The sequence below is a fragment of the Myotis davidii genome, unplaced genomic scaffold (assembly GCF_000327345.1).
Source record: "Myotis davidii unplaced genomic scaffold, ASM32734v1 scaffold370, whole genome shotgun sequence".
Taxonomy (NCBI): domain Eukaryota; kingdom Metazoa; phylum Chordata; class Mammalia; order Chiroptera; family Vespertilionidae; genus Myotis; species Myotis davidii.
Window position 1 is genome coordinate 5725889 of NW_006288615.1, and position 12594 is coordinate 5738482.

At 45.8% G+C, this 12594-nt stretch overlaps 1 protein-coding gene across 1 annotated transcript in view; it reads right to left on the minus strand.

Moving 5' to 3' along the window:
* IQCA1 (IQ motif containing with AAA domain 1) overlaps positions 1–12594 on the minus strand; it is a 109459-nt gene that overhangs the window by 92779 nt on the left and 4086 nt on the right. The window contains exons 2-4 of the mRNA XM_006760462.2: positions 7970–8294; positions 4827–4946; positions 1311–1502 (exon numbers count right to left, since the gene is read on the minus strand). Of these exons, the coding sequence (XP_006760525.1) occupies positions 1311–1502; positions 4827–4946; positions 7970–8294 (637 nt within the window). The remainder of the gene's footprint in view (positions 1–1310; positions 1503–4826; positions 4947–7969; positions 8295–12594) is intronic.

Below are 12594 nucleotides of genomic sequence, written 5' to 3' on the forward strand. Positions count from 1 at the left end.
CATTATGCTGAGGGCGATGAGTCAGACAGAGAAAGGCAAATACTGTATGATCTCGCTTACACATAGGTTCTAAAAATACTGAACCCATGGAAACAGAGAGTAGATTTGTAGTGGCCAGGGGCTGGGATGGGGGGTATAAGTGAAGGTGGGCAAAGGTACTAATTTTCAGGTATAAGATGAGTGGTAAGTTTGGGGGATCTAATATACAGCATGGGGACTAGAGTTAATGACACTGTATTGTACCCTTAAAAACTGCTAAAAGGGCTGCTCTTAAATATCCTTACTATAAGGAAAAATGGTAATTGGGTGAGGTGATGGCTGTGTGAGTTAACCTTACTGTGGTCACTGTTTTACAACATATTCGTGTATCCAATTATGACATATATCTTAAAACTCGCACAATATTCTATATCAAATACATCTCAGTAAAGTTGGGGGTGGGAAGAAATGGCCTATAATTGTCCTTAGGGAGATTCCCCTATCTGGGTTTCTTCTAGATTGCAGGAACATGGGACTAGATCTAAGGGAGTTAATTCATAGTTACAAAAGAAAATTTCTGCAGTCACGTGGGGAAATATAACGGCAGCGTTGAACTGCACAACTCAGCTGTGAATTCAAATGCTTATTTAAAACTTCCTATCTGCATAGAAACCAGACAGAAGATAGTCTCTTATCTGACCCTTCTCCACCTCTCGCTGCCATTCAAACACAATAAGGGGCAAGCGTCCGACTTCCCTGCTCCAGCTCATGCCCTTGTACTTCCTTTCTCTCCAGCCTAATTCTAATTTGTCACATGCTGTGTTTTGCATTTTCCTATAAGCAATGTGGTCTGTATTTGAAAAACGACAGGGTATAAATCTGACTGAGAGGAGGAACCCTCAAGGCCCGCTTTCTAAAAGGGCACCGAGGCCCCGCTCACTGGCGCTGGTCGCTGGGACCCTGTGTGCACCGTGCTGTAGGGCACAACACCTTCTGTACTGTATGTCCATGTGTCAGTGGGTTTTAAAAAGTCATTAAAGATTTATATCCTGACTTTTTAGCAACATTCTTTCCAACAATTATCAATGACTTCAAAAACGTGTGAAGAAAATGCCTAGACCTATTTATAACAACATTTAAAAAACAGGACCAAGCTGAGTTAATGGTTTCCCCAGGGTAAGAAAAATCAATCTTTCTGGAATTTCATCCGGCTCTACTACAGGTAAGATTTTGGAATTCTGAGGTTCAGAGCTGACTGCACCCTGGTACGCATCCCTGGCGTGTCAGACACCTGATCCCCAGGACGGAGAGCCCTCCCCACCCCATCGCACCTTCTGGATCCGCAGTGCCGCTGCCCCCACATCTGCCATTTTCTCGCCGATGATCTTGGCTTGCCTTGCTCTGAATTCTTGGAGGAAGATCTGTTTCATGAACAGTGCTCTCAGGCGACCTTGCCGCGCCCTCTCCGCAATCTGAATTAATTTCACAGCATGTTCTAGGGACATGGTCTTTATAGATAATTTCTGCAAAAAATATTTGAGATCAATCAATATTTAATCACGTTAACTATACCAACTGATCCCAGAAACATCACAGGCGTACTGCCAGCCCAACCCTGCAGAGCTGCCAAACTGTTGACAGAGTGTGACGTCCGCTCACTACTAATCATCTTCCCCATGACTTACGTATATTTTGATAAGATGCCATACTCGTGCCATGGTCCCACATGTAAGCACCCCGTCAGCTTTCCTCTACCATTCCAAACAAAATACTAATTAGCTCCACATTTTAGGTTGGCAGCAAATTATACTAAGAATGCCAATAAAATGGATTTAATGAAACTTGAAATGGCTATCGATGTTCATTAACTTAATAGTATAACCCTGAATTAAAAACACATCTCTAGCTCGGCTGGTGTGGCTTAGGGGTTGAGCATTGTCCCGTGCACCGAGGTCACAGGTTTGATTCCCGTCAGGACACATGCCCAGGTTGCAGGCTTGATCTCCAGTCGGGGGCGCTCAGGAGGCAGCCAATTGATGTCTCTCTCATCAGTATTTCTATTTCTCTCTCCTCTCTCTCTAAAATCAATAAAAACATATTTAAAAAAACATAATACAAACAAAAAACAAACACATCTCTGGGAATTTAAAACATAAAATACACGTGAAGTAAAATGCTGACTTTAAAATCCATTACAGAATGATCTGGTGCATATAACTAATGCTAGAATTACTGGAGAAGTGTTAACTTTATATATGAAATGTCCTCCAGTATCTACAAGTTTGCATTTCAAAACATTCAGACATGACGGGCTGGTGCAGTACAATGCTGTCTTTGGAGGCAAAGTCAGATGAGGGCATGTGATGTTTTGGAGGAAAGAGGAGTAAGAGCAAGGCTGCAGAGGCACCCAGAGGCCTGCATGTGTCCAGTGCGGGCTCGGGCCCTCGGCCTTCAGTTTTCCTGGGAGGGAAGGAGAGGCTGTGCATGTGGTCTGGCTTGGGCAGAACCTCATACATGGCTGGGGCAGATGGGAGAGGCCACTGGAATCAAAAACACCCACGCCCAGGCTGAGTCCTTGTCCAGGCCTCAGGGTAGCAGTGGCCATGATATCAGGATACAGCGCAAGACACTGAGGTCCCAAGTGTGGCTGCTCCGATTCATCACCCGCGGCCATCACGTCTCCGTGTAATGGCGTGTATGTGCATGGGTGTGCACATGTGTGTGTATGAACAGGAAGGACAGCAAAAGGACATGCACTGAGAACCTACAGATGCCAGACACTTTCCATGCACATCCTCATCAAATCAAGGCAGGCATTACAGCGGCCCCTTAAGGGTGAAGGAGAATGAGGCTCCAAGAAGTAAAGTGATTTGCACACATTCCCTGGTGAGTAAGGGGTGGAGCCAATTTGAAGGAGAGGCCCCTCCTTCCTCTAGAGCAGTCACCACTCCTCAGTGTGGGCTGGTTCCTTAGAGGAAGCAAATTCACCCAATAGTCCCCCAGAGTTCTGTGTTCAGTGAGCTCTCGTCCTTCACCTTTGCAGCGAGCACACATTTTCAGTAATGAAAGAGCGCGTGTTAGACTGGAATGAATGTTATTCAGGCTTTAAGTCAGAAGATGTGTGTAAAAGCACTTAAGCAGATAGCAGGTGCCCAGCAAACGTTAGCTCTTATGGCATTTATTTCCTTTAGATTCTGTGCTGTCTGTTGTTCTGAAGGTAATTACAGTCCTTACTGGCGACTTCTAAGGGATGGAGTAGTCGATGCGACAAAGATAGAGGCTCTGAGAGTAAATATTAAGCATTACAAATGTAGGAGCGGACAATCATTTTCATTTATCAGAATTCTTCCTGGGGTATATATTGCATATATTTTCCAGAAAGAAGCAGCTTAAGATGAGAGTGGGGGTCCAGTGAGACCCCGAAGGGCATGGTGACATCACTCAGATGCCCAGGGCTGGTGCCAGAAGCCAGGAGTCTTTTTTATTTTTTAATATATTCTTACTGATTTCAGAGAGGAAGGAAGAGGGAGAGAGATATAGAAACATCAATGATGAGAGAGAATCATTGATCGGCGGCCTCCTGCACGCCCCACACTGGGGATTGAGCCCACAACCTGGGCATGTGCCTTGACTGGGAATCCAACTATGGTCTCCTGGACCATAGGTGACGCTCAACCACTGAGCCACGCCAGCTGGGCAGAAGCCAGGCATCTTGCTGAGTGAGAACCTGTGACCCAGAGCTGAGCAGTGCCAGGGCTGGATGCTGAGGGAGGAAGAGCATCCTTGTTGCTGACCCACACAGAGGAAGAGGAACTGGGGGAAAAGGGGAAGAGAAACAGCAAAGAGGAATTTTTAGGTTTTTCCTGTAGTATGTGCAATGTAATCTCCCTTCTCTGCTCCCCTGTGCAACCTTAATTCTGTTTGCTTGCCAGTACTCTGGGCTCAGGAGAGGATGGGAGGGGTGACTAAATGAAGGGCTTCATGCAGATTGAGCATGAACTGAAGAGCAGACTCAGGGCTCCAGGGGTGAGGATGGCTAGATGACCCAGGCAAGTCAGCCCTGGGATCTACTTCCAGGAATGTACAATGTGGAAGAGGGGTCAGTTACTTAGGGGACAGGCGTGGGAAGGAGAGTTGTCTCCAACTAGGGGGGGTCAGGAAAGAATTCCTGAGGGAATGAGTGTCATTTGGATAGGCTGGGACAGAGGGAGGAGAGGGAGCCCACTCTGCCCAGGAAGCAGCTTATCTACTCAAAACAAGAGACAGTATAAGGCTGGTGAACCCAGAGCACGTGATCTCGCCCAATCACCACTCAACATGTACCTGGAGTCAGGCTGGCAGTACCCAACGGGGCCTGTGTGTAGGGAGACGGCACAGGCGAGGCATCCTGGGCACCCTGGTCGGCACTGGCAGGGGCAGCATAGCTGCCAAAAGTGTCTGGTTCGCTCTGAACTTGAGGTTGTGAAGGTCAATCAGCTTTTTAGAAAGTGTAGTCATTTTTGAGTTCCGTGTAAGTTATCTCAGCCCTCCATTATTTTATATGAACACCATTAAGCTTCTGACTTAGGCGAGATGAATTTGAGATGAAAAAATTAAACCGAGTTGCTCATCTACACAATCTTAGAGGTGCCGATTTAACCAACAGCGTATTATATTTTGGTCTCCATTTCTAAGTTCTTGACAAATAATAGTTATGAATCACCAAAAACTTCTATATTGAGTAACAAGGGGAGAAAGGTACTGCTCTCCTCACACTAAAAATAATCTAATTGCTTTTCAATTAGGAGCATAAAAAGCAGAGTTTGTAGATTACTACAGAGTAATGTGTGTTAAGATGATATACGAACCATTTCTTGTATGTCTAATCCTGTTTCCGCTAATATTTGAGCAAGGATTTTCTCTCTTCCTTTTATTACTTCCAACTTCTCCTTCAAAAAATACTTGGGTATGGGAATATCTAATTGTTGCTAGAGAAAGAGAAAAAATAAGCAAAAGAGCATTTTTGTCACAATTCCAGGACTCATATCCATGTAAAATATACAGTAAGAACATGACAGGCTTGATTTCCCATCCTCATTTCAGAGACGATGAGGCGGTGGTGTGAGGAGAGTTCGTTACTGCTAAGGAGACACAAATAAAGTCAAAAGGAAAAATTGTACCCATATTCCTTGTTTAATCATTACAGTAAGATTTCAGTAATTCATATCAGTTAGGCTTCCATTAACTAATGAATTTCTTTAAAGAAATGTAATATCATCTCACTCTACCTAGAATAATAATGCAAATTAGGATAGCAAAATCTTGAGCTGTAGAGATCTTTAAGTTAAACCTAATAATTTTATCACTAGCATCATCAAATAACTTGTTTTACTTTTACCCAAATTACTCCATTACAAAAATCACTTACAAAATTAATTTGCATTATTAGGAAACTTGTTCTTTAGACAATAAATATAAACTTCTATTCTTCACTATGTACATTACCTAATATTTCAAATTAGTAGAGGTCAAATGAGTATTTAGCAGTCTGAGCTCAATATCAGGAGTGTACAAAGGCTATTAAAGGACTTAGGTGGGCCCTTGACCAACTCCATTGAGAAACACTGTTGGATACTCTTGGACACTCCTGGCTGGCTGCCTTCTGGTAGACCAGTTGGCTGGGGAAAGCTAAGGTTCTGATTTTCAGGATTAACTGTCCTTTTCCCTATTCTGACATGAACTCACACTCTCTGCCCTAACCAGGAATTTTGAACAGGCCTTCCCCTAAATAAATATTATAGCATAAAAAGGTGTCTTTTTAAGGACTTAGTGGGATGGGATCCCCAGAACTTCTGGGAGGTGGCAAAAGTGTTTGAAAACCAAACCTTTAGGCTAATGGAGAATTGGGGTGCATTAAGCATGCGTTTCTAGGGTCCAGTGGGTGAATGTAGTCCAGGGACAAAGGCAAGTCAGGGGAGAATGATTATATTTTTATTTTATGTTGTGATTTTTCTCAAGATTTTATTTATTAGCAAGCATGTTCAAGTGTTGTTCTTTTCTCAAGTATTGTGTTAGCGCTCTCTCTCTCTCTCTCTCTCTCTCTCTCTCTCTCTCTCTCTCTCCCCTCTTCCCTCCTATTAGGGAAGTCTCCTGGTTCTACAGGTCCCATCAAATAGTTGGGTGCTGGCCCCCCAAACATAGAGGACCTGCAGGCTATGCAGGTGACAGAGCCACTGAAGCCCAAATACCGAGGATGCTAGTTGGTCTGGGCTTCCACCCTGAAGTACAGGACTAGTCCCCACAGACATTTCCAGAGGTTAGTGTGTCTCCCTGATCAGGGCACTGTTTATGAAGTCTATGTAACTGATGTTGGATGCACCCTCTAATCAGTTGGATCTCAGTGTTGTCTCATGGTCAGTCCACATCTTCCAGGACTGGCAGAAAACACTGTCGAGAGTTTCCTGCTATGAAGGTTTCCAGAAGGATGTCACTTATTCTTCATCTCTCTCAATGCTCAGTGGCTCCATCATCTATCCCTCTAACTTCTCAGTGACTCCATCATCTCTCTCAATGCCCAGTGGCTCTATAATCTCTCTCAATGCTCAGTGACTCCATCATCCATCCCTCTAACTGCTCAGTGGCTCCATTATCCCTCTCAGTGCTCAGTGGCTCTATCATCTCTCTCAATGCCCAGTGGCTCTATCACCTGTCTCAATGCGCAGTGGATTCATCATCCCTCTCAATGCTCAATGGTCTAGCATCCCTCTTAATTCCATGGCCTTCAAGAAGATAAACCAGCTGTAGCAGAGTACTGATGGAAGTAGTAAGAAAAGTAGGGAATGAACTGAACAAACCTGCCATATAAATTACATAAATTTCTTATTCCTTAAATTTAGGAATATTTATTTAATATCCTTAAAATTAAATTGATAAATTCAATCACTGAATATGACTGAATGACTATTTCATGTTTATCCTAAGTTGTTCTTGATATTTTTACAGGGGTGAGTAAAATGCATGACCTAAAAAAGCTTTAATTCAAGCTCTTATCAATAAATGCAATAAACATGAAGGTTTTCAAATGATCTTCAACATTTTCATTCATTTCAGTTATTCTCTTCAGTCTTCAGGCCATTCTGATCAAATGCACTACTAATGCTAGGAAAGGCTATCCCAGAAAGAAACATAACCTTTAAGGAAGCCCAAATATTTTCAAAAGGAAGTAACATTAAACCCCATGTAGAAAATTCAACATTTTCTCCTTCTATCTTTACTTTAGGGAAATCGTTCCTTTCACAATGAAGCCTGAGCTCACGGGGCCATGAAGCTGAAGGGTGGGATCCACTGGCCCTTGGAAGACCTAGCCAGACAGAGTGTCAGAAGAGACCCTGGAGTCTGGCAGCAAAGGTCAGAGGGTAGTCACAGGGGCAGAACGCTCACAGGAAGACATTGTGGCCACAGGTGGGAGAGCTCCAGGGCCTCAGAGAGGGAGAGGGAGAGGGAGCCGGGAGCCCTTCTTTGGTGCCTGAGGCTTGAAGATCTACTATCACACATCCTCTGAGTCACCAATGACCCAAACAATGGAGGAGATACATCCATCTGGGAATAGGGACCCAGCAACCAAGGCTGCTCATCTAAAAGATGATGGAAAAGAAGCCAGAGAGAGATTTCCTTGAGAAACAGAGTAGAGACACGGCTGATGGAAATGGGAGGGTTTGCACCACAGCATATCTGGGAAGGGGTCAGCCCGCTCCATTCCAACAGGCCAGGACAGACACCATGATGACAAGACGACAATCAGTATCCAACAGACCCAAAGACTGTGCCCCAAAAGAAGGAAACCCAGGCTGGGCCCACGGCAGTGTGGTAGAACTGAGGGCTGTGCTTCAACTTCCAACACCACAAATAGCAAGTAAATCTGTCTAGACAGCCTGGAGAATATTGGTCACAAGACTGCACATCTTATTTAAAACCAAAAGAAACTAATAATAAAAGAGAGCTGAGTACTTACGGGAACCAACTTTAGATCCTGTAAGATATCATCAAAATAGTGGAACTCAGTTAATTCCAGTTCAACCATTTCGTTCTTCAACTCCAGGATGCGACCCATCACTCCGTCCAGTATTTTCCGGATCAGTATTCGTTTCTGCGGATGAACGATCTGGTCATAGATATTCTCCAGGTTTCTAAAGATCTGAACATATTTTATGTAGAAGGTGGCTAACATTTGGAAGATGAAAACTTGATTTCTGTGTGGCTCTACCATCTTCTGAGACTCTTTATCAAGCAAAGAATTGAGGGCTTCTTGGGTCTGATGCCACATCTCATTGTACATTCTGAGAAAAGACAGAGAGTCCAGATAATGCAATAAGCAACAATGACTTTGTCAGGCATACAGACTGGGCATCTGGAATAACAAAAGGTATTATCATTAAGTGTGAGCTCAGAACACTGCATGTAGTCACAGGCTCTTTAGATAATTTATGTCCTGTTTGGATGTACATGTGATTTTTAGATATGACCACTTCTACTATTATCATCAAATAAATAGTTTAAGAAGACTTTTATTGATATGCTATACCTATAAAGCCAGTGTTGGAGCTAGTTAACTGATTTGTCCATATATAGAGATGGTGGTGTATAAATTGGACCAACCACTTTGGAAAGTAACTCAGGATCCTCTTGGAAAATTGAACACGTGCACACACTATGGAGGAACAATTATACTGCAGAGAAACTTGTAAATCTGCATCAAGAATGACCACAATAACATTTCTCTATAATACCAAAGACCTGGAGATAACCTAAGTGTCCATCAACAAGAGACAGGCACATAAACTGCAGTATATTCACCAATAGATTACCACACAGCAGTGAAAAATGAGTGAATTACAGCTGTAAGCACCAACCAGGAACCTTGCAAACATAATGGAGAGTGACAAGCACAGTGCAGACGATGGCTTGGAGGCTGACCTCTAAGGACTGCCTTAGCAGGCTCCCTGGCCCCAGCTTGCAGCTGGGTGAGACAACACAGTTGGGAGCCTCCAAAGGCTCTGGATGGTGAGGGCCCTGGCGTTGCCAACCCCAGGACACCACACTACCCGTGGTTGGCTTCCCTGGACTCAGCTCACACCTTTGTCACCGGTCCCTTCATTAGTCCCCTGTGCTGCTGACTGCGTCATTCTCTTCCTGTCTGGACTTGGCTATTCATGGCAGAAATGTTTTATAAGGCATTTTGGGTGATTTGGGCTTTGTATAATATCTAAGAATCAGGACTGAAAAGCGAACTGAGACTTGGTGTGTTTGGGAAGGAGCTTATCAACTAGTGGGCTTCACCTGGGGGTGAAGGGCTGGGCAGGATCCTGGCCACTTCCTGAGGAAGAGAAGGACCCAAGAATGTTGATGTCTGTCCAGGTGTCTATCTGCCCACAGAGCAAGTGGGTCAAGGGGGCTGAGAGTTCTCACTCCTCTTTGTGCTCAGTCTGGCCTCTCCTAGGCCTGGTGTCCCCAGGCGCCTGCACACACCTCCTCTGCCTGATGAGAGGCCCAGAGCTGCTCTGGGTTGAAGTCCCTGATACAGATCTGCAGCCAGTCCTCACCCGCCCAGCCCCGCGGAGAAGGACCGGACCTCCTCCCCTCTTCCCAGGGCTCTGCCCAGACCTGGCTTGCTATCTGCCCGGTTGCTGGCCCCTGTCGGTCTCTGCCCTGCCTCTCCTTTCTCATTCAGCCTCCTTTCCCTCCTCCTACATTTTCCTGACATCCTTTGTCAAATGCTCCAGTGTCCCCTTGGTCCTCATTCGTTTATAGCCTTTTAAATCTTTTATTGCCATTTTGGAGGTGATTTGAGAGGAGGTGGCGATAAACATGCTCCTTCAATCTACTTTTTTATACTGGGGGCCCCTCCTCTACCTTCCCAAGGTCATTGCGAGGCATCCCCTCCATCTGCTCTGCTCTAGCCCCACTGTCTGCCCTTCCTCACACGTGCTCTGCACTTTCCTATGAGGAAGTAGTTGTGAGCACCACTGATTGAGCTCAGACCACCTGCCACCTTCTGTCCTACAGGTCATCCTGGCGACATGCCACCAAGGGGGCTCCTATCACTCCCACCACGGTTGGGGGAAGGAGACAGCTTGCTCCTGAGTGATGGGGCCAGTGTTGCACCACCGGTCCCTGTGATGTAAGCTCAGACCACTATCCAAACTGACGCACCTCGGCATCTACCAGAAATGAGGGAGCCACTGCCACCACTAATGCACAGCTGTGATTTCTGCCTATATGGGCAGACACCACGAAAACTCAGATTTATGTCTCCAAACACCCCACAGTTCCACTCCTGCCCCTTTCCCAGGGAGCTTGGATACTGAATATTGCCCCTGGTACTCCAGCCACAGGGTTCAAGTGCCCGATTTCTCCAAACTTAGAAATGTTTTAAAAGCACGGCCGTGAAGAGCACTGCTTTGCGAACTTGCAGGAAAGAGAAGCTGATCCTCAGAAAGTTAGAATCTCCTTTCGCCCAGGACGTTCCACTCCACCCATAACGCGGGACCAGAAACCAGTGCTGTTTACCGGAAACAAGCCCACAAAGAACAGTAACAACAACAGCAATGTCACCTGCCTGTTCAAAACGTCGGGGGCGGCTTGGCACTTCTGCTTGTCAGGCCTCAAAAAGACAAGCAAACAGCAGAGGAGGGGAGGAGGCAGAGTGAGCAGGGACCGGATGCATCGTGGATCAGAGTAAACAGAGGCTTATCAAATGTCTGCCTGGAGAATATAAAACTGTGTAGGGTCCAAAGAAGCCCAGACTTTCGGCCTGGGGGAGGGGGCAGCAGGCCTACGGGGCTCCCCTCCCCGACCTGACGAGGCCACGGGCTGCGCATTCCAACAGGCTCAACAAATGTTCACATAAAACAGAAAACCCGCCCGGTGCGTTCTGCGGACTAAATAGGGTTAGAGCCTAAACTGTCAGGACAACATTATAGGAGGAAATTACAGGCTAATGCTGTTTAAACTTGGATCTGAAACTCCACTTAACAAACAGAACACGGCGCCAGATCAAAAGAACTGTTCCCTGAGACCAAGGAGGGGGTCATCGCAGGAACTCAGGAGAGTTAACCATCAGGCTGAACTAAACGTAGCGATAGAATGGTAAAAACCAGAGATGACTTCCACAGATGCCTAAAGATGCCCAATAAATTTTAATTTACGATGCGTGCCCGATTAAGAGCATTATCTGCACGCCCCAGAGACTAGACGACGATGACTGCTTCGACATCCTAAATCCAGAGACCAAAAATGATTTTGGCCAAGAAACACACCCAGAAAAACAGAAGTCTAAAGGATAGGCATATAGGAAAGGGAGTCATAGAAAAGATTTTAAAAACTGCTTGTAAACGACTGCTTGTACATTGCAAAATCTAAGGAAATCAGTAACAAAAATATAAGAAGTCAATTAGAACAGCAAAGTAGCAAGATGTGGTAAAACCCAGAGCAAAGCTGAAGAAATGCTAGCTACACAGAGTGCAGAGCAGGCAAAAGGCAATGTCTGCTCCTGCCCTGAGAGACCAAATAAAAAGAAAGCAGCCTCCTGAGCCTGACACACAGATTTCATATGACCAAGAATTGGGTAATCATACACTGCAGATTCTAGAAATAATTTTAGTCATAATTTCTGTATTGAGGGAGGGGGGTGGAGTTGATGATAAAAGGCATCTTATCAGACTTCAAAGCATTGAACACACTGGTAAGCATTAAGGTTGTGCAATAGCTAAGGATACTGCCCGCATAGGAAGCTGGCGGGGTGACCTGAACCCCACAAAGCCCCAAACCCATCGACAGCAAGGGATCTTGGGTAGAAGAGGCTTCCACCAGAGGAACCACAGCCAAGTGAACAGAATGGAACACTCCTAGAATTTAAGAGCACCTAGACGTTGCTTCAGAGCAGACCCAGCCAGGGCCTCGTCCAAATTCACCCAGGGTCAGAGAAGCAGAAACCCTTCTAGAGCCGTGGCGGAGCCGACCCCTTCCTGGAACTTTTGGCCAAAGGCCATCCTGGTGGCTTGAGCCCTCAAGTCCTGCTATTTGGGCTGCAGCCCCTTCTTCCTTACCCACTGTCTGTCCACTGACCCTTGTTGGAGAGACCAGACAAAGGTTGCTGGTTGATGCGGAAATATTAAGTAGCTAATTGAGCATGCCGAACCCCTTATCCTGCAGACTGACTTTGGCTTCAGTGCTTCCTATGTGTGCCCAGTGGCCACAATCCCTCCATTCCCTGGTCCGCCAGGGGCCTGGACACTGGGCCTCAGCCAGGCCAGCCTGTGGCGCCCCCACCTCCCCCTCAGCCCCAGACCGGCTTGAACCTCATTCCACCTCGCTGCCGGGAGGCGCAGCATCCTCCAGGCGGTGCCCATGAAGAGCACATTGGATAAGGCAGCGGTTCTCAACCTGTGGGTCGCGACCCCTTTGGCAGTCGAACGACCCTTTCACAGGAGTCGCCTAAGACCATCCTGCATATCAGATATTTACATTACGATTGATAACAGTGGCAACATTACAGTTACGAAGTAGCAATGAAAATAATTTTATGGTTGGGTCACAACATGAGGAACTGTATTTAAAGGTCCAGAACGTTGAGAACCA